The sequence below is a fragment of the Ranitomeya variabilis genome, chromosome 8, assembly GCF_051348905.1.
Source record: "Ranitomeya variabilis isolate aRanVar5 chromosome 8, aRanVar5.hap1, whole genome shotgun sequence".
Taxonomy (NCBI): domain Eukaryota; kingdom Metazoa; phylum Chordata; class Amphibia; order Anura; family Dendrobatidae; genus Ranitomeya; species Ranitomeya variabilis.
In genome coordinates, this window is record NC_135239.1 from 210,595,143 (window position 1) to 210,622,949 (window position 27,807).

Below are 27,807 nucleotides of genomic sequence, written 5' to 3' on the forward strand. Positions count from 1 at the left end.
AAGTCAGCAGCGCTGGAGCAACCTTTTAAGGGACTTTACATACATAAGTGACCCTGTTCTGAGTAGTTCAGCATCCGAGGGGATGGGGCCCAATACCTCCTGACACATTCCCCTCCCCCAGACCATACCACCTGCACCCACTTCATTGTATAAAGTATGGCTGCCGGTAGCCTCAGTTTTCTGCTCTATAATAACTCTTCTCTATAATCGGGTTTTAGGATTTTATTTATGAACACACCCTACACTTTGGTTTCCTGTTTGAAGCCCTTATAGATGCAGTGTGGCAGCCTCCTCTGGGCACGGTGCTCGGGCTCAGGTCACACTTGGTAGCCATTGCATTCAGTGCGTCGGGTTGGTTTTCTGCGCTGCAGCTGCTGTCAGACTCTTAGCTGATGTCCATCAGCTCCGTGCTGCAGGCGGTCACCGAGTCTTTCTGGATGTTCTCCATTAGGGACGAGAGCTCGGGGTTGGCTCTGATCTGCATCAGGAACTCGGCCATGCTGCGACTGGTCTCCACCTCCGGGATTGTGAGCAGCGCAGTGATGGTTCTCATAGCCGAGCGCTTCAGCTCATCCTGCTTCTCGAACTCCTGCTTCACGGAGCCGGCCTTTACCTGCGAGCAGAAGGTCAATATTATGCATCATTAGGAGGGACAATGATCGGGCTGACTGTTCTGCCCCGGTTACATCACATCAGGGGTCTACACTCTATGCTGAGAAAATCTCTGGACATGTATCCAGTCTGCACACGCGCATCTGGACTGGTTGCTACCAGTGGCCATACCTTGGTGGTGCATGTGGCTCTAAGGGGCTCGATGAGCTGGTCCAGGCGCTGCAGAACAGCACTGGGGCACAGAGTAGCCAAACGGGTGAGGATGATGAAGGTGAGCATCTGCAAAACAAGTAGAGTTTGATGGGCCGAGAAATCTTTTGTGGTGCAGACAAGTCGCCTTTCACGGTCATTTTGGATGATTTCTGGGCTGTATAGAAGCCGGAGCTTGGTTACCCTAATGTCGTAGTGATCTTTCAGTCCGTCCTCCACGTGGTTCAGATATTCGTAGATGTCCAGCTGGTCCAGGCAGCTCTCCAGCAGCGTGTACATGCACTCGAATGCCGCCTTCCGGACATCCAGGCCGTCGTCCACCGTGTGCTTGAATGGGCCCATCTCCACCTGCCACGAAAATACCAGCAAAGATCAGCTAATGCCTTGCAGTTACTTATTAAATACAATTTAATCAAATTTTTTTTTTAGTTTAAGGGGCTACAATCCTTCTAAGTGGTGGTTTGAGGACTGGGACCCCCACCGGTCAGTCAATACACCATTCTGAAGTGCGCAGTGCCCATGCGTCGTCGTACGCTCCTGCAAGAGCTGCCCATTTTGCAGCAGTATTTTCACTAACTCTGAGGGGTCCCGGTACGTAGAAGGACAAGTATCAGTAGCTCGTAATTAAATGATGGAAAGATGTGAAGAGCTGCAGTACCACACCCAACCTGAGGACAGGTGTGGCGCTGTTAATGATCCCTGGCTTAGAGCATTGATTGTTGCACTTCTAGTCTGATAATGTCTCCTCACCTCACGGATCAGTTCTTTCCGTACTTTGGTCTCTTCGTACACAGGCGGAAGGACTCTGCTCAGAAGTTTCCGCACCAGAGACGGTTTGTTATGAGCGGCTGAGTTAAACATGACCAGAGTGACGCGACGGACATTGGGCTCCGAGTCCTGGAGGGGTTTTAAGAAATCACCTGTGAATAAAATGCCGATAAAACTATTTTAGTTCAGGTCTTCTTTACGTTTTCCATTCACACTTGTAATGCAGGTTGGTGACCACTAGGTGTCAGTCTTGTGTCACAGCCCTTACCGATGCAATTCTTCAGGAGGGGGTCAATGGGAGCCGGCTGGTCAGATATGGTGAATTTGATAGCGGTGACAACTGTGCTGCGAGTATGCGGGGAACCTGCGAATCGGGGAACAAGTGATGAAAAGATACACGGCCCATCTGCATGGAGGGCCTGTCACGTGGATACTGATCTTGTAAATCACACCAGTGAAGGGAACTACAAAAGCTTAGGAACACAGAAGGGTTTAATATTGAGTCCTACATGGCGCTCCCCCTAGTGGTGACTAGAAATATGTAGTGAACTCTTTTATTATAAAAATACAAAACTTACAATCAATAGATAGCAAAAATCAAAACCTCAGCAAAAGCAACTGTCCGAGTCCAACATTACCCCCCCAGTCCAAAGCAAAAGTCCGAGTCCAGCATAATCTGAATGTAGTGAGCTTCCCCTAGTGGTGGCTGTATAAATCTGTAGGTGGTGCGCTCCCTCTACTGGTGACTGTATAAATCTGTAGTGAGCTCCCCCTAGTGGTGATTGTATAAATCTGTATATAGTGCCCTAGTGGTGATTGTATAAATCTGTATGTAGTGAGCTCTCCCTAGCCGTGGCTGTATAAATCTGTATGCAGTGAGCTCCCCCTAGTGGTGGCTGTATAAATCTGTATGTAGTGAGCTCCCCCTAGTGGTGACTGTATATATCTGTATGCAGTGAGCTCCCCCTAGTGGTGGCTGTATAAGTGTGCATGTAGTCAGCTCCCCCTAGTGGTGGCTGTATAAGTCTGTATGCAGTGAACTCCTCCTAGTGGTGGCCGTATAAATATGTCGTGAGCTCCCCCTAGTGGTCACTGTATAAATCACCTGAGCTCAGCTGTTTGCACAGCCGCGGCAGGAGTTCTTCTGGGTTCACAAGGGTCAGTTTTCCCACACATTCGGCTACCACGTTCCTGGTGCCTTCCTCTGCAGCCTCGCAGTGCTCCAGCAGCAGTTTCCAGACATCTTCCTGGTACGGTCGCAGCTCCTCGCTGGGTAGGCAGGTAAGGGCTTCTTTAAGAGAATGGAGGAGCAGATACTGCCTTCTGAGCTGACCTCCAATTTCATGCAACAGGAAGGGCAGGAAATCTGCCGGACTGCCCACACAGGCATTTCCAAGGGCATACGATGCTGCAGACTTCACCTCCTCGCTGGGAGACGCAAAAGCCTCGAGGATCACAGTCTTCAGCTCCTTCTGCTGGCTGCCAAGGCTCCGCTTGCGCCCAATTTCTGCCAGTGTCAAGAATGCCAGCACCTTCACTGGGTCTCCGACACGGGGATTTTTGGCATCTTGTATGAATTGGGTAATGGAAGCATTGGATTCCTTAGGGCAGGCACTGGCCAAAGTGGCCACGCACTTGGCCACGGAATGGAAGGCCTGTTTGTGAAGGGTGGGCCCAGTGGACTGGACAGGACCGGTGAGTTGTTTGAGAAGATCGGCATATCCAAGGTGAGCTGTGTGGCTCATGACCAGCGCCTGCAAGAAGGAAAGAATGGATGCCAAGGCGCCTCCTTGGAGAAGAGCTGAGTGCACCAGCTGGAACAATTGGGGAAGGATGCGGGCACTAAGTTTGGGAAGAGAAGCCGGATGTGCAGATACCAAGGTGGTAAGAAAATCTACAGACACTTGAGCCAAATGCATGTCCGATTCAGCCAGAAGAGATGGAAGCTCCTCCAACACGGGCTCCAACATGGCGGGCTTCAAACAGTCATTGTAGTTCCTGACTAACACCTCAAGGGCAGATACTGTTCCTAGCCTGAGGGCTCGCTGGTTCTTACGTAGGAAGGACGCCAGAATCGGCAGTGCGTCCTTCAGCAAAGGCCGCAGGTCAATCTTGAGAGGAGATCCTGCAATGAGGGTGAGAACCCTCACCGCCGTCAGTCTTGTGATTTCATTGCGGAGACGTTCAAGAATGAGCAGGAGAGTGGATGGGAGATCATTCCCCAGTTGGTCTCCAAGATGGCTTATGAGATGACCCATGCAAGACAAAGCCCTCTCCTTCACCTCCTGGTCAATATCTGTCGCCTGCAATCTTTTCAATGTGGCGCTGAATAGCTCTTTGGTATAGGGCGAAGGCTCGGGTATCTTGGCCTGGTCCAGCCGTCGGATTACTTTTACCAACTGTTGAGCCACCAGCAGGGCTTCCGAGGTGATCTTGTAGAAGGTGTCAGAAATACAGGTGACCACCGGAGGTAAGAGGGCTGGAAGGTGAGGCTGGAAGCATTCGGGGGGATGACAGTTGAGGATGACGTGAAGGAACATCAGCGTATCCAGGCGCATGTTGGAGCTGCTGCCTTTGTCCGTCAAGGAGAAAGCGAGACCTATCGGTGGAAACATATATGGCCACTACAAGAAGACTTCTCCACTCGGTGCTGTCTATGGATATCATGGAGTCCTACCTGGAACCAATGCAGGGATATGCTGGGAGAGGCAGCCAGGAAGGGCAGCGGTCAGCTCTGTAAGGACGGCAAAACATCCCTGACGAGACTTGAAGCTCTTATCCCTGAGCAGTTTCTGGAGAGACTTCATAACCGATGGAACCTAGGAAGGAAGGAGATCAAGGTGGTGACCAACAAGCATTGGCATTTAGAAGGCTCTTCACCCCCCGACTTTGGTCACCTGTTTCTGCAGAGCGCTAAGGGGACTGTCCCCCTTATCTGAGGCCTCCACATTCTGTCTGCAGCTGTGAGAGCAGCGTGTCTGCCTGAGCATTGCGATGTACGCAGAGAAGATGTCCGCCTTCACGTTCTCCTCTCTTTCCTTAAATCGTGAAATGATCGCTGGAGCCGCGGACCTATAAAATTCTGATAGAAGATCGGGTCTGGCGGTGATCAGAGTCTCCAGGCACTTAGCAGCTGAGCGCCTCACTTTCCAGCTCATATCATCATCATCGCTGTATTCTTCATCACTCTCTACAGACAGCAAACCAACAGCAATATTTATATTCTACTGCACATAGGGGCAGTATTATAGTAGATACAGTTAGGTCCATATATATTTGGACAGAGACAACATTTTTCTAATTTTGGTTATAGACATTACCACAATTTAATTTTAAACAAAACAATTCAGATGCAGTTGAAGTTCAGACTTTCAGCTTTCATTTGAGGGTATCCATATTAAAATTGGATGAAGGGTTTAGGAGTTTCAGCTCCTTAACATGTGCCACCCTGTTTTTTAAAGGGACCAAAAGTAATTGGACAATTGACTCCAAGGCTATTTCATGGACAGGTGTGGGCAATCCCTTCGTTATGTCATTCCCAATTAAGCAGATAAAAGGCCTGGAGTTGATTTGAGGTGTGGTACTTGCATTTGGAAGATTTTGCTGTGAAGTAAGCATACGGTCAAAGGAGCTCTCCGTACAGGTGAAACAAGCCATCCTTAAGCTGCGAAAACAGAAAAAACCCATCCGAGAAATTGCTACAATATTAGGAGTGGCAAAATCTACAGTTTGGTACATCCTGAGAAGGAAAGAAAGCACTGGTGATCTCATCAATGCAAAAAGACCTGAGCGCCCACGGAAGACAACAGTGGTGGATGATCGCAGAATAATCTCCATGGTGAAGAGAAACCCCTTCACAACAGCCAACCAAGTGAACACCACTCTCCAGGAGGTAGGCGTATCAATATCCAAATCTACCATAAAGAGAAGACTGCATGAGAGTAACTACAGAGGGTTCACTGCACAGTGCAAGTCACTCATAAGTATCAAGAAGAAAAAGGCTAAAAACATCTAAAAAAGCCAGCACAGTTCTGGAAGAACATTCTGTGGACAGATGAAACCAAGATAAACCTCTACCAGAATGATGGAAAGAGAAAAGTATGGTGAAGGCGAGGTCCAGCTCATGATCCAAAGCATACCACATCATCTGTAACCACGGCGGAGGCAGCGTGATGGCTTGGGCATGCATGGCTGCCAGTGGCACTGGGGCACTAGTGTTTATGGATGATGTGACACAGGAATGAATTCTGAGGTCTTCAGAGCCGCCATACTGTGTGCTCAGATCCAGCCAAATGCAGCCAAACTGATTGGTCGTCGCTTCATACTACAGATGGACAATGACCCAAAACATAAAGCCAAAGCAACCCAGGGGTTTATTAAAGCAAAGAAGTGGAATATTCCGGAATGGCCAAGTCAGTCACCTGATCTCAACCCAATTGAGCAGCAATTCACTTGTTAAAGACTAAACTTCAGACAGAAAGGCCCACAAACAGCAACTGAAAACCACCGCAGTGAAGGCCTGGAGAGCATCAAAAAGGAGGAAACACTGGTGATGTCCATGAGTTCAAGACTTCAGGCAGTCATTGCCAACAGAGGGTTTTCAACCAAGTACTAGAAATGAACATATTATTTAAAATTATTGAATCTGTCCAATTACTTTTGGTCCCTTTAAAAACAGGGTGGCACATGTTAATGAGCTGAAACTCCTAAACTCTTCATCCAATTTTAATGTGGATACCCTCAAATGAAAGCTGAAAGTCTGAACTTCAACTGCATCTGAATTGTTTTGTTTAAAATTCATTGTGGTAATGTCTATAATCAAAATTAGAAAAATGTTGTCTCTGTCCAAATATATATGGACCTTATTGTATATTCTTGTATATAATGGCAGTATAATAGTAGTTATATTCTTATACATAGGGGCAGTATTATAGTAGTTATATTCTTGTACATAGGGGCAGTATTATAGTAGTTATATTCTTGTACATAGGGGGCAGTATTATAGTAGTTATATTCTTGTACATAGGGGGCAGTATTATAGTAGTTATATTCTTGTACATAGGGGGCAATATTATAGTAGTTATATTCTTGTACATAGGAGCAGTATTATAGTAGTTATATTCTTGTACATAGGGGCAGTATTATAGTAGTTATATTCTTGTACATAGGAGCAGTATTATAGTAGTTATATTCTTGTACATAAGGGCAGTATTATAGTAGTTATATTCTTGTACATAGGGGCAGTATTATAGTAATTATATTCTTGTACATAGGGGCAGTATTATAGTAGTTATATTCCTGTACATAGGAGCAGTATTATAGTAGTTATATTCTTGTACATAGGAGCAGTATTATAGTAGTTATATTCCTGTACATAGGAGCAGTATTATAGTAGTTATATTCTTGTACATAGGGGGCAGTATTATAGTAGTTATATTCTTGTACATAGGGGCAGTATTATAGTAGTTATATTATTGTATATAGGGAGAAGTATTATAGTAGTTATATTCTTGTACATAGGGAGCAGTATTATAGTAGTTATATTATTGTATATAGGGGCAGTATTATAGTAGTTATATTCTTGTACATAGGGGGCAGTATTATAGTAGTTATATTATTGTATATAGGGGCAGTATTATAGTAGTTATATTCTTGTACATAGGGGGCAGTATTATAGTAGTTATATTATTGTATATAGGGGCAGTATTATAGTAGTTATATTCTTGTACATATGAGCAGTATTATAGTAGTTATATTCTTGTACATAGGAGCAGTATTATAGTAGTTATATTCTTGTACATAGGGGCAGTATTATAGTAGTTATATTCTTCTACATAGGGGCAGTATTATAGTAGTTATATTCTTGTACATAGGGGCAGCATTATAGTATTTATATTCTTGTACATAGGGGCAGTATTATAGTAGTTATATTCTTGTACATAGGAGCAGTATTATAGTAGTTATATTCTTGTACATAGGGGCAGTATTATAGTAGTTATATTCTTCTACATAGGGGCAGTATTATAGTAGTTATATTCTTGTACATAGGGGCAGCATTATAGTAGTTATATTCTTGTACATAGGAGCAGTATTATAGTAGTTATATTCTTGTACATAGGGGCAGTATTATAGTAGTTATATTCTTGTACATAGGGAGCAGTATTATAGTAGTTATATTCTTGTACATAGGGGCAGTATTATAGTAGTTATATTCTTGTACATAGGCGGCAGTATTATAGTAGTTATATTCTTGTACATATGGGCAGCATTATAGTAGTTATATTCCTGTACATAGGGGCAGTATTATAGTAGTTATATTCTTCTACATAGGGGCAGTATTATAGTAGTTATATTCTTGTACATAGGGGCAGCATTATAGTAGTTATATTCTTGTACATAGGGGCAGTATTATAGTAGTTATATTCTTGTACATAGGAGCAGTATTATAGTAGTTATATTCTTGTACATAGGGGCAGCATTATAGTAGTTATATTCTTGTACATAGGGGCAGTATTATAGTAGTTATATTCTTGTACATAGGAGCAGTATTATAGTAGTTATATTCTTGTACATAGGGGCAGTATTATAGTAGTTATATTCTTGTACATAGGGAGCAGTATTATAGTAGTTATATTCTTGTACATAGGGGCAGTATTATAGTAGTTATATTCTTGTACATAGGCGGCAGTATTATAGTAGTTATATTCTTGTACATATGGGCAGCATTATAGTAGTTATATTCCTGTACATAGGGGCAGTATTATAGTAGTTATATTCTTCTACATAGGGGCAGTATTATAGTAGTTATATTCTTGTACATAGGGGCAGTATTATAGTAGTTATATTCTTGTACATAGGAGCAGTATTATAGTAGTTATATTCTTGTACATAGGAGCAGTATTATAGTAGTTATATTCTTGTACATAGGGGCAGTATTATAGTAGTTATATTCTTGTACATAGGAGCAGTATTATAGTAGTTATATTCTTGTACATAGGGGCAGCATTATAGTAGTTATATTCTTGTACATAGGAGCAGTATTATAGTAGTTATATTCTTGTACATAGGAGCAGTATTATAGTAGTTATATTCTTGTACATAGGGGCAGTATTATAGTAGTTATATTCTTGTACATAGGAGCAGTATTATAGTAGTTATATTCTTGTACATAGGAGCAGTATTATAGTAGTTATATTCTTGTACATAGGGGCAGTATTATAGTAGTTATATTCTTGTACATAGGAGCAGTATTATAGTAGTTATATTCTTGTACATAGGGGCAGCATTATAGTAGTTATATTCTTGTACATAGGGGCAGTATTATAGTAGTTATATTCTTGTACATAGCAGCAGTATTATAGTAGTTATATTCTTGTACATAGGCGGCAGTATTATAGTAGTTATATTCTTGTACATAGGGGACAGCATTATAGTAGCTATATTCTTGTACATAGGGGGCAGTATTATAGTAGTTATATTCTTGTACATAGGGGCAGTATTATAGTAGTTATATTCTTGTACATAGGGGCAGCATTATAGTAGTTATATTCTTGTACATAGGGGCAGCATTATAGTAATTATATTCTTGTAAATATGAGCAGTATTATAGTAGTTATATTCTTGTACATAGGGGCAGCATTATAGTAGTTATATTCTTGTACATAGGGGCAGTATTATAGTAGTTATATTCTTGTACATAGGGGCAGTATTATAGTAGATATATTCTTGTACATAGGGACAGTATTATAGTAGTTATATTCTTGTACATAGGAGCAGTATTATAGTAGTTATATTCTTGTACATAGGAGAAGTATTATAGTAGTTATATTATTGTACATAGGGACAGTATTATAGTAGTTATATTCTTGTACATAGGGACAGTATTATAGTAGTTATATTCTTGTACATAGGAGAAGTATTATAGTAGTTATATTATTGTACATAGGGACAGTATTATAGTAGTTATATTCTTGTACATAGGGACAGTATTATAGTAGTTATATTCTTGTACATAGGAGCAGTATTATAGTAGTTATATTCTTGTACATAGGGAGCAGTATTATAGTAGTTATATTCTTGTACATAGGGACAGTATTATAGTAGTTATATTCTTGTACATAGGGGCAGTATTATAGTAGTTATATTCTTGTACATAGGAGCAGTATTATAGCAGTTATATTCTTGTACATAGGGGCAGTATTATAGTAGTTATATTCTTGTACATAGGGGGCAGTATTATAGTAGTTATATTCTTGTACATAGGGGCAGTATTATAGTAGTTATATTCTTGTACATAGGGGCAGTATTATAGTAGTTATATTCTTGTACATAAGAGCAGTATTATAGTAGTTATATTCTTGTACATAGGGGCAGTATTATAGTAGTTATATTCTTGTACATAAGAGCAGTATTATAGTAGTTATATTCTTGTACATAGGGGCAGTATTATAATAGTTATATTCCTCTTCATAGGGGCAGTATTATAGTAGTTATATTCTTGTACATAGGGGCAGCATTATAGTAGTTATATTCTTGTACATAGGGGCAGTATTATAGTAGTTATATTCTTGTACATAGGAGCAGTATTATAGTAGTTATATTCTTGTACATAAGAGCAGTATTATAGTAGTTATATTCCTGTACATAGGGGCAGTATTATAGTAGTTATATTCTTGTCCATAGGAGCAGTATTATAGTAGTTATATTCTTATACATAGGGGCAGTATTATAGTAGTCATATTCTTGTGCATAGGGGCAGTATTATAGTAGTTATATTCTTGTACATAGGGGCAGTATTTTAGTAGTTATATTCTTGTACATAGAGGCAGTATTATAGTAGTTATATTCTTTTACATAGGAGCAATATTATAGTAGTTATATTCCTATACATAGGGAGCACTATTATAGTAGTTATATTCTTGTACATAGGAGCAGTATTATAGTAGTTATATTCTTGTACATAGGAGCAGTATTATAGTAGTTATATTCTTGTACATAGGAGCAGTATTATAGTAGTTATATTCTTGTACATAGGAGCAGTATTATAGTAGTTATATTCTTGTACATAGGAGCAGTATTATAGTAGTTATATTCCTATACATAGGGAGCACTATTATAGTAGTTATATTCTTGTACATAGGAGCAGTATTATAGTAGTTATATTCTTGTACATAGGAGCAGTATTATAGTAGTTATATTCTTGTACATAGGAGCAGTATTATAGTAGTTATATTCTTGTACATAGGAGCAGTATTATAGTAGTTATATTCTTGTACATAGGAGCAGTATTATAGTAGTTATATTCTTGTACATAGGGGCAGTATTATAGTAGTTATATTCTTGTACATAGGAGCAGTATTATAGTAGTTATATTCTTGTACATAGGAGCAGTATTATAGTAGTTATATTCTTGTACATAGTGGCAGTATTATAGTAGTTATATTCTTGTACATAGGAGTAGTATTATAGTAGGTATATTCTTGTACATAGGGGCAGTATTATAGTAGTTATATTCTTGTACATAGGGGCAGTATTATAGTAGTTATATTCTTGTACATAGGAGCAGTATTATAGTAGTTATATTCTTGTACATAGGAGCAGTATTATAGTAGTTATATTCTTGTACATAGGAGCAGTATTATAGTAGTTATATTCTTGTACATAGAGGCAGTATTATAGTAGTTATATTCTTGTACATAGGAGCAGTATTATAGTAGGTATATTCTTGTACATAGGAGCAGTATTATAGTAGTTATATTCTTGTACATAGGAGCAGTATTATAGTAGTTATATTCTTGTACATAGAGGCAGTATTATAGTAGTTATATTCTTGTACATAGGAGCAGTATTATAGTAGTTATATTCTTGTACATAGGGGCAGTATTATAGTAGTTATATTCTTGTACATAGGGGCAGTATTATAGTAGGTATATTCTTGTACATAGGGGCAGTATTATAGTAGTTATATTCTTGTACATAGGGGCAGTATTATAGTAGTTATATTCTTGTACATAGGAGCAGTATTATAGTAGTTATATTCTTGTGCATAGGAGCAGTATTATAGTAGTTATATTCTTATACATAGGGGCAGTATTATAGTAGTCATATTCTTGTGCATAGGGGCAGTATTATAGTAGTTATATTCTTGTACATAGGGGCAGTATTATAGTAGTTATATTCTTGTACATAGGAGCAGTATTATAGTAGTTATATTCTTGTGCATAGGAGCAGTATTATAGTAGTTATATTCTTATACATAGGGGCAGTATTATAGTAGTCATATTCTTGTGCATAGGGGCAGTATTATAGTAGTTATATTCTTGTACATAGGAGCAGTATTATAGTAGTTATATTCTTGTACATAGGAGCAGTATTATAGTAGTTATATTCCTGTACATAGGAGCAGTATTATAGTAGTTATATTCTTGTACATAGGGGGCAGTATTTTAGTAGTTATATTCTTGTACATAGAGGCAGTATTATAGTAGTTATATTCTTGTACATAGGAGCAGTATTATAGTAGTTATATTCTTGTACATAGGAGCAGTATTATAGTAGTTATATTCTTGTACATAGGAGCAGTATTATAGTAGTTATATTCTTGTACATAGGAGCAGTATTATAGTAGTTATATTCTTGTACATAGGGGCAGTATTATAGTAGTTATATTCTTGTACATAGGAGCAGTATTATAGTAGTTATATTCTTGTACATAGTGGCAGTATTATAGTAGTTATATTCTTGTACATAGGAGTAGTATTATAGTAGGTATATTCTTGTACATAGGGGCAGTATTATAGTAGTTATATTCTTGTACATAGGGGCAGTATTATAGTAGTTATATTCTTGTACATAGGAGCAGTATTATAGTAGTTATATTCTTGTACATAGGGGCAGTATTATACTAGTTATATTTTTGTACATAGGGGCAGTATTATAGTAGTTATATTCTTGTACATAGGAGCAGTATTATAGTAGTTATATTCTTGTACATAGGAGCAGTATTATAGTAGTTATATTCTTATACATAGGGGCAGTATTATAGTAGTTATATTCTTGTGCATAGGGGCAGTATTATAGTAGTTATATTCTTGTACATAGGGGCAGTATTTTAGTAGTTATATTCTTGTACATAGAGGCAGTATTATATTAGTTATATTCTTGTACATAGGGGCAGTATTATAGTAGTTATATTCTTGTACATAGGGAGCAGTATTATAGTAGTTATATTCTTGTACATAGGGGCAGTATTTTAGTAGTTATATTCTTGTACATAAAGGCAGTATTATATTAGTTATATTCTTGTACATAGGGGCAGTATTATAGTAGTTATATTCTTGTACATAGGGAGCAGTATTATAGTAGTTATATTCTTGTACATAGGGAGCAGTATTATAGTAGTTATATTCTTGTACATAGGGGCAGTATTATAGTAGTTAAATTCTTGTACATAGGAGCAGTATTATAGTAGTTATATTCTTGTACATAGGAGCAGTATTATAGTAGTTATATTCTTGTACATAGGAGCAGTATTATAGTAGTTATATTCTTGTACATAGGAGCAGTATTATAGTAGTTATATTCTTGTACATAGGGGCAGTATTATAGTAGTTATATTCTTGTACATAGGAGCAGTATTATAGTAGTTATAGTCTTGTACATAGGAGCAGTATTATAGTAGTTATATTCTTGTACATAGTGGCAGTATTATAGTAGTTAAATTCTTGTACATAGGAGTAGTATTATAGTAGGTATATTCTTGTACATAGGGGCAGTATTATAGTAGTTATATTCTTGTACATAGGGGCAGTATTATAGTAGTTATATTCTTGTACATAGGAGCAGTATTATAGTAGTTATATTCTTGTACATAGGGACAGTATTATAGTAGTTATATTCTTGTACATAGGAGCAGTATTATAGTAGTTATATTCTTGTACATAGGAGCAGTATTATCTATATATATAATTGTCTAAGGGTTTTTCCGTCTGTCTGTCTGTCTTTCTGTCTGTCTTTCTGTCTGTCTGTCCTGGAAATCCCGCGTCTCTGATTGGTCGAGGTCGCCAGGCCTCGACCAATCAGCGCCGGGCACAGCATCGACGTAGATGTCATAATGGTTGCCATGGCGACGATGATGTCATAAAGGTTGCCTCGACAAATCAGCGACGGGCACAGTCTGCCGCGAATTCGCCTCGACCAATCAGCGACGGGCACAGTATCGACATAGATGTCATAATGGTTGCCATGGCGACGATGATGTCATAAAGGTTGCCTCGACCAATCAGCGACGGGCACAGTCTGCCGCGAATTCTGGAATCATCATTGTCCATATACTACGGGGACATGCATATTCTAGAATACCCGATGCGTTAGAATCGGGCAACAGTCTAGTAGTAGTTATATTCTTGTACATAGGAGCAGTATTATAGTAGTTATATTCTTGTACATAGGGGCAGTATTATAGTAGTTATATTCTTGTACATAGGAGCAGTATTATAGTAGTTATAGTCTTGTACATAGGAGCAGTATTATAGTAGTTATATTCTTGTACATAGTGGCAGTATTATAGTAGTTAAATTCTTGTACATAGGAGTAGTATTATAGTAGGTATATTCTTGTACATAGGGGCAGTATTATAGTAGTTATATTCTTGTACATAGGGGCAGTATTATAGTAGTTATATTCTTGTACATAGGAGCAGTATTATAGTAGTTATATTCTTGTACATAGGGACAGTATTATAGTAGTTATATTCTTGTACATAGGAGCAGTATTATAGTAGTTATATTCTTGTACATAGGAGCAGTTTTATAGTAGTTATTTTCTTGTACATAGGAGCAGTATTATAGTAGTTATATTCTTGTACATAGGAGCAGTATTATAGTAGTTATATTCTTGTACATAGGAGCAGTATTATAGTAGTTATATTCTTGTACATAGGAGCAGTATTATAGTAGTTATATTCTTGTACATAGGGGCAGTATTATAGTAGTTATATTCTTGTACATAGGGGCAGTATTATAGTAGTTATATTCTTGTACATAGGAGCAGTATTATAGTAGTTATATTCTTGTACATAGGGGCAGTATTATAGTAGTTATATTCTTGTACATAGGGGCAGTATTATAGTAGTTATATTCTTGTACATAGGAGCAGTATTATAGTAGTTATATTCTTGTACATAGAGGCAGTATTATAGTAGTTATATTCTTGTACATAGGAGCAGTATTATAGTAGTTATATTCTTGTACATAGGGGCAGTATTATAGTAGTTATATTCTTGTACATAGGGGCCGTATTATAGTAGTTATATTCTTGTACATAGGGTGCAGTATTATAGTAATTATATTCTTGTACATAGGAGCAGTATTATAGTAGTTATATTCTTGTACATAGGAGCAGTATTATAGTAGTTATATTCTTGTACATAGAGGCAGTATTATAGTAGTTATATTCTTGTACATAGGAGCAGTATTATAGTAGTTATATTCTTGTACATAGGGGCAGTATTATAGTAGTTATATTCTTGTACATAGGGGCAGTATTATAGTAGTTATATTCTTGTACATAGGAGCAGTATTATAGTAGTTATATTCTTGTACATAGAGGCAGTATTATAGTAGTTATATTCTTGTACATAGGAGCAGTATTATAGTAGTTATATTCTTGTACATAGGGGCAGTATTATAGTAGTTATATTCTTGTACATAGGGGCAGTATTATAGTAGGTATATTCTTGTACATAGGGGCAGTATTATAGTAGTTATATTCTTGTACATAGGGGCAGTATTATAGTAGTTATATTCTTGTACATAGGAGCAGTATTATAGTAGTTATATTCTTGTATATAGGAGCAGTATTATAGTAGTTATATTCTTGTACATAGGGGCAGTATTATAGTAGTTATATTCTTGTACATAGGGGCAGTATTATAGTAGTTATATTCTTGTACATAGGAGCAGTAATTATAGTAGTTATATTCTTGTACATAGGGGCAGTATTATAGTATTTATATTCTTGTACATAGGGTCAGTATTATAGTAGTTATATTCTTGTACATAGGAGCAGTATTATAGTAGTTATATTCTTGTACATAGGAGCAGTATTATAGTAGTTATATTCTTGTACATAGAGGCAGTATTATAGTAGTTATATTCTTGTACATAGGAGCAGTATTATAGTAGTTATATTCTTGTACATAGGAGCAGTATTATAGTAGTTATATTCTTGTACATAGGAGCAGTATTATAGTAGTTATATTCTTGTACATAGGGTGCAGTATTATAGTAGTTATATTCTTGTACATAGGGGCAGTATTATAGTAGTTATATTCTTGTACATAGGGGCAGTATTATAGTAGTTATATTCTTGTACATAGGAGCAGTGTTATAGTAGATATATTATTGTACATAGGAGCAGTATTATAGTAGTTATATTCTTGTACATAGGAGCAGTATTATAGTAGTTATATACTTGTATATAGGAGCAGTATTATAGTAGTTATATTCTTGTACATAGGGGCAGTATTATAGTAGTTATATTCTTGTACATAGGAGCAGTATTATAGTAGTTATATTCTTGTACATAGGAGCAGTGTTATAGTAGATATATTATTGTACATAGGAGCAGTATTATAGTAGTTATATTCTTGTACATAGGAGCAGTATTATAGTAGATATATTCTTGTACATAGGAGCAGTATTATAGTAGTTATATACTTGTATATAGGAGCAGTATTATAGTAGTTATATTCTTGTACATAGGAGCAGTATTATAGTAGTTATATTCTTGTACATAGGAGCAGTATTATAGTAGTTATATTCTTGTACATAGGAGCAGTATTATAGTAGTTATATTCTTGTACATAGGAGCAGTATTATAGTAGTTATATTATTGTACATAGGAGCAGTATTATAGTAGTTATATTCTTGTACATAGGAGCAGTATTATAGTAGTTATATTCTTGTACATAGGAGCAGTATTATAGTAGTTATATTCTTGTACATAGGAGCAGCATTATAGTAGTTATATTCCTGTACATAGGGGCAGTATTATAGTAGTTATATTCTTGTACATAGGAGCAGTATTATAGTAGTTATATTCTTGTACATAGGAGCAGTATTATAGTAGTTATATTCTTGTACATAGGGTGCAGTATTATAGTAGTTATATTCTTGTACATAGGAGCAGTATTATAGTAGTTATACTCTTGTACATAGGGGCAGTATTATAGTAGTTATATTCTTGTACATAGGGGCAGTATTATAGTAGTTATATTCTTGTACATAGGAGCAGTATTATAGTAGTTATATTCTTGTACATAGGGGGCAGTATTATAGTAGTTATATTCTTGTTCATAGGGGCAGTAGTATAGTAGTTATATTCTTGTACATAGGAGCAGTATTATAGTAGTTATATTCTTGTACATAGGGGCAGTATTATAGTAGTTATATTCTTGTACATAGGGAGCAGTATTATAGTAGTTATATTCTTGTACATAGGGGCAGTATTATAGTAGTTATATTCTTGTACATAGGGGCAGTATTATAGTAGTTATATTCTTGTACATAGGGGCAGTATTATAGTAGTTATATTCTTGTACATAGGAGCAGTATTATAGTAGTTATAGTCTTGTACATAGGAGCAGTATTATAGTAGTTATATTCTTGTACATAGTGGCAGTATTATAGTAGTTAAATTCTTGTACATAGGAGTAGTATTATAGTAGGTATATTCTTGTACATAGGGGCAGTATTATAGTAGTTATATTCTTGTACATAGGGGCAGTATTATAGTAGTTATATTCTTGTACATAGGAGCAGTATTATAGTAGTTATATTCTTGTACATAGGGACAGTATTATAGTAGTTATATTCTTGTACATAGGAGCAGTATTATAGTAGTTATATTCTTGTACATAGGAGCAGTTTTATAGTAGTTATTTTCTTGTACATAGGAGCAGTATTATAGTAGTTATATTCTTGTACATAGGAGCAGTATTATAGTAGTTATATTCTTGTACATAGGAGCAGTATTATAGTAGTTATATTCTTGTACATAGGAGCAGTATTATAGTAGTTATATTCTTGTACATAGGGGCAGTATTATAGTAGTTATATTCTTGTACATAGGGGCAGTATTATAGTAGTTATATTCTTGTACATAGGAGCAGTATTATAGTAGTTATATTCTTGTACATAGGGGCAGTATTATAGTAGTTATATTCTTGTACATAGGAGCAGTATTATAGTAGTTATAGTCTTGTACATAGGAGCAGTATTATAGTAGTTATATTCTTGTACATAGTGGCAGTATTATAGTAGTTAAATTCTTGTACATAGGAGTAGTATTATAGTAGGTATATTCTTGTACATAGGGGCAGTATTATAGTAGTTATATTCTTGTACATAGGGGCAGTATTATAGTAGTTATATTCTTGTACATAGGAGCAGTATTATAGTAGTTATATTCTTGTACATAGGGACAGTATTATAGTAGTTATATTCTTGTACATAGGAGCAGTATTATAGTAGTTATATTCTTGTACATAGGAGCAGTTTTATAGTAGTTATTTTCTTGTACATAGGAGCAGTATTATAGTAGTTATATTCTTGTACATAGGAGCAGTATTATAGTAGTTATATTCTTGTACATAGGAGCAGTATTATAGTAGTTATATTCTTGTACATAGGAGCAGTATTATAGTAGTTATATTCTTGTACATAGGGGCAGTATTATAGTAGTTATATTCTTGTACATAGGGGCAGTATTATAGTAGTTATATTCTTGTACATAGGAGCAGTATTATAGTAGTTATATTCTTGTACATAGGGGCAGTATTATAGTAGTTATATTCTTGTACATAGGGGCAGTATTATAGTAGTTATATTCTTGTACATAGGAGCAGTATTATAGTAGTTATATTCTTGTACATAGAGGCAGTATTATAGTAGTTATATTCTTGTACATAGGAGCAGTATTATAGTAGTTATATTCTTGTACATAGGGGCAGTATTATAGTAGTTATATTCTTGTACATAGGGGCAGTATTATAGTAGTTATATTCTTGTACATAGGGTGCAGTATTATAGTAATTATATTCTTGTACATAGGAGCAGTATTATAGTAGTTATATTCTTGTACATAGGAGCAGTATTATAGTAGTTATATTCTTGTACATAGAGGCAGTATTATAGTAGTTATATTCTTGTACATAGGAGCAGTATTATAGTAGTTATATTCTTTTACATAGGGGCAGTATTATAGTAGTTATATTCTTGTACATAGGGGCAGTATTATAGTAGTTATATTCTTGTACATAGGAGCAGTATTATAGTAGTTATATTCTTGTACATAGAGGCAGTATTATAGTAGTTATATTCTTGTACATAGGAGCAGTATTATAGTAGTTATATTCTTGTACATAGGGGCAGTATTATAGTAGTTATATTCTTGTACATAGGGGCAGTATTATAGTAGGTATATTCTTGTACATAGGGGCAGTATTATAGTAGTTATATTCTTGTACATAGGAGCAGTATTATAGTAGTTATATTCTTGTATATAGGAGCAGTATTATAGTAGTTATATTCTTGTACATAGGGGCAGTATTATAGTAGTTATATTCTTGTACATAGGGGCAGTATTATAGTAGTTATATTCTTGTACATAGGAGCAGTAATTATAGTAGTTATATTCTTGTACATAGGGGCAGTATTATAGTATTTATATTCTTGTACATAGGGTCAGTATTATAGTAGTTATATTCTTGTACATAGGAGCAGTATTGTAGTTATATTCTTGTACATAGGAGCAGTATTATAGTAGTTATATTCTTGTACATAGAGGCAGTATTATAGTAGTTATATTCTTGTACATAGGAGCAGTATTATAGTAGTTATATTCTTGTACATAGGAGCAGTATTATAGTAGTTATATTCTTGTACATAGGAGCAGTATTATAGTAGTTATATTCTTGTACATAGGGTGCAGTATTATAGTAGTTATATTCTTGTACATAGGGGCAGTATTATAGTAGTTATATTCTTGTACATAGGGGCAGTATTATAGTAGTTATATTCTTGTACATAGGAGCAGTGTTATAGTAGATATATTATTGTACATAGGAGCAGTATTATAGTAGTTATATTCTTGTACATAGGAGCAGTATTATAGTAGTTATATACTTGTATATAGGAGCAGTATTATAGTAGTTATATTCTTGTACATAGGGGCAGTATTATAGTAGTTATATTCTTGTACATAGGAGCAGTATTATAGTAGTTATATTCTTGTACATAGGAGCAGTGTTATAGTAGATATATTATTGTACATAGGAGCAGTATTATAGTAGTTATATTCTTGTACATAGGAGCAGTATTATAGTAGATATATTCTTGTACATAGGAGCAGTATTATAGTAGTTATATACTTGTATATAGGAGCAGTATTATAGTAGTTATATTCTTGTACATAGGAGCAGTATTATAGTAGTTATATTCTTGTACATAGGAGCAGTATTATAGTAGTTATATTCTTGTACATAGGAGCAGTATTATAGTAGTTATATTCTTGTACATAGGAGCAGTATTATAGTAGTTATATTATTGTACATAGGAGCAGTATTATAGTAGTTATATTCTTGTACATAGGAGCAGTATTATAGTAGTTATATTCTTGTACATAGGAGCAGTATTATAGTAGTTATATTCTTGTACATAGGAGCAGCATTATAGTAGTTATATTCCTGTACATAGGGGCAGTATTATAGTAGTTATATTCTTGTACATAGGAGCAGTATTATAGTAGTTATATTCTTGTACATAGGAGCAGTATTATAGTAGTTATATTCTTGTACATAGGGTGCAGTATTATAGTAGTTATATTCTTGTACATAGGAGCAGTATTATAGTAGTTATACTCTTGTACATAGGGGCAGTATTATAGTAGTTATATTCTTGTACATAGGGGCAGTATTATAGTAGTTATATTCTTGTACATAGGAGCAGTATTATAGTAGTTATATTCTTGTACATAGGGGGCAGTATTATAGTAGTTATATTCTTGTTCATAGGGGCAGTAGTATAGTAGTTATATTCTTGTACATAGGAGCAGTATTATAGTAGTTATATTCTTGTACATAGGGGCAGTATTATAGTAGTTATATGTTTGTACATAGGGGCAGTATTTGAGGGTCATACCTGGTTCTTCTTCACTTTCTGTCTCCATTTTCTCCTCTTCCTCTTCACTATCATAGTTGTAGTTAGGGTCATAAGAAATATACTTCAGACATAAATCCATGACTGTGGGGACATACGGTGATATTTCTTTGGGGCAGCGTCTGATGAAGGAGTCCAGAGCCTGGAAACACTGCTCTTGCAGCTCGTCATCTTCCACTTTGCAGAACCCCACCACTAGGGGCACTATTCTCTCTAGATGTGGCCCTGGAGAAAGGGCAGATGGGATGAGGAGGTAATAAATGATAATGTTCCTATAATATGCATTGGCATCATGGCGCCTTCCTTACCCAGCCTGTGTCCGGCCTGCATGCTGACAGCGGCCACACACTGAATATACGTTCTAGTGGTAGATGTGGATTCGTTCTTTTTCATTTCGGCCACCAGATGTTCCAGCAGTTCTGTGAACAGGTTTCCATTGCAGGTTTGCACCAGGTGCCCCAGCGCCAGCACCGCTCTCTTCCTCACTGCAAGACGAGGACTGGTGAGCTGGGGCAGAAGACAGCTCAGGATGGAGGGGTGGAAGGAGTAGAGCGCTCCTCCCAATCTGCTGGGGGCATACAGGAGATGAGATGGGGCCACAACAAAAATACACTCAAATATCAAAAGACTGACCGTCACCTGCAAACAGAAATCAGGTGTGTACAGGAGCTAAGAGCAGCCATCTCCAAATATAACTAACAAAACAAAGCTGCACTCTGTAGGGCTATAGCATGACAACGTGAAATATATGGAATATGAATCACATTACTGCACTAGAAAATATGAAAAATTGAGAACGTATGAGATAAGTATTCTCAATTTTTCAAATCTTCTAGTGCAGTAATGTGATTCATATTCCATATATTTCACGTTGTCATGCTATAGCCCTACAGAGTGCAGCTTTATTATGTTGGTAACAAAAATAAACTCCCTATAAAGAATCATCTCACCTTCCCAACATGTCCGACAATATATCAAGAGCTTCTAACTGCACCGCAGCATCATCCCGCTTTCCTATAGCTCCAGTCAGTTGTCCTGTGATCTTCCTGCACACATTGGCAGCTAAAGTAGAGCCTACAGGAAAACCATAAAAATGTATTAAGAATATGCATTATACTACTGATCCTGAGTTACATCCTGTATTATACTCCAGAGCTGCACTCACTATTCTGCTGGTGCAGTCACTGTGTACATACATTACATTACTGATCCTGAGTTACATCCTGTATTATACCCCAGAGCTGCACTCACTATTCTGCTGGTGCAGTCACTGTGTACATACATTACTGATCCTGAGTTACATCCTGTATTATACTCCAGAGCTGCACTCACTATTCTGCTGGTGCAGTCACTGTGTACATACATTACATTACTGATCCTGAGTTACATCCTGTATTATACTCCAGAGCTGCACTCACTATTCTGCTGGTGCAGTCACTGTGTACATTAGTGACCCAGAGTTACATCACCAATAGTCTATGTCTCTCCTCTGATGTTTCCCAATTTTCCCCATTGTGCCCCAGCGTGTACCTGAGCTTGCTGCGGGAAGTTCCAGTATAACAGTCTTTAGTCCGATGCTGCAGATATCTCTCAGCTGTTCCTTCTCGGATAGCATGTTACTGCACAGAGTATCCACAATCATCTCCACCTGATGCTCCTTCACTTTTCCCACCAGAGGTCCAAGGCTGCAGAAAGGCATGGGAGTTGAAAACAACATTCAAAATCAGGAATAGAGTAAATATGGAGGCATGAAAAAGCCACAGAATGTGTAACTGATTGGTTATCCTGTACATGTGGGGCTTGTAGAACCTCAATAACTGTGAATGTATAGTGGAGAACTGGAGATAGATGGACTTCAACTGTGAATGTATGGTGGAGACTTGGAGATAGAGGGACTTCAATTGTGAATGTATGGTGGAGAACTGGAGATAGAGGGACCTCAATTGTGAATGTATGGTGAGAACTAGGAGATAAAGAGACCTCAACTGTGAATGTATGGTGAGAACTTGGAGATAGAGGGACCTCAACTATAAATGTATGGTGAACTGGATATAGAGGGACCTCAACTGTGAATGTATGGTGGAGAACGGGAGATAGAGGGACCTCAATTATGAATGTATGGTGGAGAACTGGAGATAGAGGGACCTCAACTATAAATGTATGGTGAACTGGAGATAGAGGGACCTCAACTGTGAATGTATGGTGGAGAACGGGAGATAGAGGGACCTCAATTATGAATGTATGGTGGAGAACTGGAGATAGAGGGACCTCAATTATGAATGTATGGTGAACTGGATATAGAGGGACCTCAACTGTGAATGTATGGTGGAGAACGGGAGATAGAGGGACCTCAATTATAAATGTATGGTGAACTGGAGATAGAGGGACCTCAACTGTGAATGTATGGTGGAGAACGGGAGATAGAGGGACCTCAATTATGAATGTATGGTGGAGAACTGGAGATAGAGGGACCTCAACCGTGAATGTATGGTGAGAACTTGGAGATAGAGGGACCTCAACTGTGAATGTATGGTGGAGAACGGGAGATAGAGGGACCTCAACTGTGAATGTATGGTGGAGAACTGGAGATAGAGGGACCTCAACTATGAATGTATAGTGGAGAACTGGAGATAGAGGGACCTCAACTGTGAATGTATGGTGGAGAACGGGAGATAGAGGGACCTCAATTATGAATGTATGGTGGAGAACTGGAGATAGAGGGACCTCAATTATGAATGTATGGTGAACTGGATATAGAGGGACCTCAACTGTGAATGTATGGTGGAGAATGGGAGATAGAGGGACCTCAATTATAAATGTATGGTGAACTGGAGATAGAGGGACCTCAACTGTGAATGTATGGTGGAGAACGGGAGATAGAGGGACCTCAATTATGAATGTATGGTGGAGAACTGGAGATAGAGGGACCTCAACCGTGAATGTATGGTGAGAACTTGGAGATAGAGGGACCTCAACTGTGAATGTATGGTGGAGAACGGGAGATAGAGGGACCTCAACTGTGAATGTATGGTGGAGAACTGGAGATAGAGGGACCTCAACTATGAATGTATAGTGGAGAACTGGAGATAGAGGGACCTCAACTATGAATGTATGGTGGAGAACTGGAGATAGAGGGACCTCAACTGTGAATGTATGGTGGAGAACTGGAGATAGAGGGACCTCAACTGTGAAAGTAGTGTAGACAATAAAGGTAGGAAGTGTATGAAGACCATGAATGATGTTTAGGAGCTGATGGGGAAGTGATGAATTTTACAGGCAATGAACAGGAGGGTCACTAGGCCTACACCCCTCTCACCATTTCACTGCTAAGTTCTGCACCTCTCCGTTTTTGTCTTCCAGCAGCTTCAGCAGCATCTTCACCACCCTCCGCTCGCTGTCCTCATCTAACTTGATGGAGTCCTTCTGCAGCTCCACCATCAGGTCATTTGTGGCCATGAACCTTTAACAGGAAGCAGAAAAAGTGTAAAATCCAATATCTCCAGGCCACATGCCCTACATTTTATCATTGAATGGTATCTCTGTGATCAGCCATGCAAACCTGACTGTAGTTTATATACGTAAATCGGGTGACAGATCAGAAGTGCGGAAATCTCCCTACCCCCTGACCAGGTATCTTCAGCACTGAGGACCTCTACAGTACAGACCAAAAGTTTGGACACACCTTCTCATTTAAAGATTTTTCTGTATTTTCATGACTATGAAAATTGTAAATTCACACTGAAGGCATCAAAACTATGAATTAACACATGTGGAATTATATACTTAACACAAAAGTGTGAAACAACTGAAAATATGTCTTATATTCTAGGTTCTTCAAAGTAGCCACCTTTTGCTTTGATGACTGCTTTGCACACTCTTGGCATTCTCTTGATGAGCTTCAAGAGGTAGTCACTGGGAATGGAAGGAGTTCCCAGAGATGCTTAGCACTTGTTGGCCCTTTTGCCTTCACTCTGTGGTCCAGCTCACCCCAAACTATCTCGATTGGGTTCAGGTCTGGTGACTGTGGAGGCCAGGTCATCTGGGGTAGCACCCCATCACTCTCCTTCTTGGTCAAATAGCCCTTACACAGCCTGGAGGTGTGTTTGGAGTCATTGCCCTGTTGAAAAATAAATGATGGTCCAACTAAACGCAAACCGGATGGAATAGCATGCCGCTGCAAGATGCTGTGGTAGCCATGTTGGTTCAGTATTTCAATTTTGAATAAATCCCCAACAATGTTACCAGCAAAGCCCCCCCACACCATCACACCTCCTCCTCCATGCTTCACGGTGGGAACCAGGCATGTAGAGTCCATCCGTTCACCTTTTCTTCGTCGCACAAAGACACGGTGGTTGGAACTAAAGATCTCAAATTTGGACTCATCAGACCAAAGAACAGATTTCCACTGGTCTAATGTCCATTCCTTGTATTCTTTAGCCCAAACAAGTCTCTTCTGCTTGTTGTCTGTCCTTAGCAGTGGTTTCCTAGCAGCTATTTTACCATGAAGGCCTGCTGCACAAAGTCTCCTCTTAACAGTTGTTGTAGAGATGTGTCTGCTGCTAGAACTCTGTGTGGCATTGACCTGGTCTCTAATCTGAGCTGCTGTTAACCTGCGATTTCTGAGGCTGGTGACTCGGATAAACTTATCCTCAGAAGCAGAGGTGACTCTTGGTCTTCCTTTCCTGGGGCGGTCCTCATGTGAGCCAGTTTCTATGTAGCGCTTGATGTTTTTTGCCACTGCACTTGGGGACACTTTCATAGTTTGCCCAATTTTTCTGACTGACTGACCTTCATTTCTTAAAGTAATGATGGCCACTCGTTTTTCTTTACTTAGCTGCTTTTTTCTTGCCATAATACAAATTCTAACAGTCTATTCAGTAGGACTATCAGCTGTGTATCCACCAGACTTCTGCACAACACAACTGATGGTTCCAACCCCTTTTATAAGGCAAGAAATCCCACTTATTAAACCTGACAGGGCACACCTGCGAAGTGAAAACCATTCCCGGTGACTACCTCTTAAAGCTCATCAAGAGAATGCCAAGAGTGTGCAAAGCAGTCATCAAAGCAAAAGGTGGCTACTTTGAAGAACCTAGAATATAAGACATGTTTTCAGTTGTTTCACACTTTTTTGTTAAGTATATAATCCCACATGTGTTAATTCATAGTTTTGATGCCTTCAGTGTGAATGTACAATTTTCATAGTCATGAAAATACAGAAAAATCTTTAACTGAGAAGTGTGTCCAAACTTTTGGTCTGTACTGTATATTCATTATTATCTCATTATAACGCTCCTGCACGATTATACAGCGGACATTTTTGTCCTACAAAATTTCGTCTACTTGGCAATCAGTTCTCTACTTAAAGGGCCATTGCTATAAAAATGTCTTCAGAATAAATGAAATCCAGGAACGTGCGGTGGAGTCCCATAGGAATGGCGAGCACCTGTGCCCCCATTATTTCCAGATGACTGAACGGAGGGTGTAGCATTTATCTCCATAGATGTAATCCTACATAGATCCCCTGCCCCGTGGTCCCGTCCAGGCCCCCTCCTCACCTGAAGTCCTTGTCACTGGACGTCATCTTCTCCAGCAGGCTGGAGATATGATAGGTGACATTGCTCATGATGACAGCAGCACTGCAGCCAGTCTACAGGGAATCACAGGGGGACACGGGGGGCTGCAACTTTTGACCCCTGTATGGAGAAAATATGGCGACGAGAGTCGTGCGGGGGTGAGGGGATCGTGTCTGCTGTCCCCTCTTTGGAAGTAACTGGAAAACCTGACACTGCCGGGATATTAATAGATGGAAAGACCCCTGCTGGTCACCAGCAGAAATACAGGGGGGGGGGGGGGGGGGGGGCGAAAATAATAACAGGGGGATACTGAAAGGTGAAACAAACTAACAACAAAAGTCAGATGGATATTAGTAAAACCTGGCTACACCTGCAACAATCCAGCATAAAAATAACTTGCAGAATTAACTGATAACAATGAATTAAAGTAAAAGATACAATGAAGGGTCAGAGAAATAGCCACAATGTGACTGAATGCACATAATAACCAATCATCACACCCCAGGGAAATGCAGGATTGTAATAAACACCATGGCTGGCAATAAAGTGCAAATGGAAACTTGATATTTTTGTGAAACTTGATAAAGTGCCAGTGGATTAAATCAATAATAAATATCATTGCACCATCAAGTCTAAAGCAGTGAAGTGCATGATATAAGTAGATATAATAACTGGGGATGTGACTGTCTATTAGCAGCTGTCAATCTGATTAATAAGAACTATGTCAGAAGTTTGCGCTGACGCTGATGCCCCCTGGGCCTGCAGGACAGCTTGGATTTCTTTGGACCTTTATTGGGGCTTATCCACCATCCAGACTATCCTGCGTTACAACTTTTCATCTAATTTTCATTGCCGTCCAGGGAGATTAGCTTCAGTGCCATGGGTTGTAAACTTCATTATGTTGCGCGCTGTGGACAAAGGAACATCAAGATCTCTGGAGACGGACTTGTAACTTTGAGATTGTGGATATTGTTCAACTATTTTGGTTCTCGTGTCCTCAGACAGTTCTCTACTCCTCTTTCTGTTCTCCATGCTTAGTGTGATACGCAAAGACTGAGTCACCTTCCCCCTTTTTTATCTGGTTTCAGGTGTGATTTTCATATTGCCCACACCTATTACTTGCCACAGGAGAGTCTGAACGAGCATCACAGGCTAGAAACAAAGTTGTTTACTCACAATTTTGGAAAAGTGCCAACAATTTTGCCAGGACCTTTTGGGGTTTCTTTTTGTGTAAGATAATGTCCAATTTACCTTTTTTTTTATTTGTCCAATACACACAAAGGTAATAAACCTGTGTAACTGTAATAATTTTCAAGGGTGCTAATACTTTCGGCCATGACTCTGTCTAATCCTACAGCCATTCTGCTTCTGTCTGCTGTCAGTGACATGTTGGACTGTATCGTCTCCGTTACCCCAAAATGTGA

The 27,807-nt window shown here is 38.0% G+C and overlaps 1 protein-coding gene across 1 annotated transcript; it reads right to left on the reverse strand.

Moving 5' to 3' along the window:
• Positions 1-20: 20 nt before the first annotated feature.
• On the reverse strand, positions 21-26,563 carry LOC143787742 (cullin-associated NEDD8-dissociated protein 1-like). Its single transcript, XM_077276730.1, has 14 exons — positions 26,366-26,563; positions 24,124-24,267; positions 22,338-22,492; positions 21,758-21,881; positions 21,116-21,372; positions 20,790-21,032; positions 4,488-4,780; positions 4,268-4,409; positions 2,696-4,189; positions 1,859-1,954; positions 1,573-1,742; positions 1,006-1,170; positions 784-891; positions 21-613 (listed from the first exon to the last, which is right to left on the reverse strand). The coding sequence occupies exons 1-14, from the start codon at positions 26,431-26,433 to the stop codon at positions 386-388; spliced, it is 3,687 nt and encodes a 1,228-aa protein (XP_077132845.1). The 5' UTR covers positions 26,434-26,563; the 3' UTR covers positions 21-385.
• Between the last annotated feature and the right edge of the window lie 1,244 nt (positions 26,564-27,807).

Bases quoted from the DNA above. Each gene is read 5' to 3' on its own strand.
- LOC143787742 (XM_077276730.1), bottom strand. From the start codon at position 26,433: ATGAGCAATGTCACCTATCATATCTCCAGCCTGCTGGAGAAGATGACG. The intron at 21,882-22,337 runs GTACACGCTGGG...GTTTTCCTGTAG, and splicing joins ACTTCCCGCAGCAAGCTCAG to GCTCTACTTTAGCTGCCAAT. The intron at 4,781-20,789 runs GTATGACCCTCA...TGCTGTCTGTAG, and splicing joins AGAAAGTGAAGAAGAACCAG to AGAGTGATGAAGAATACAGC.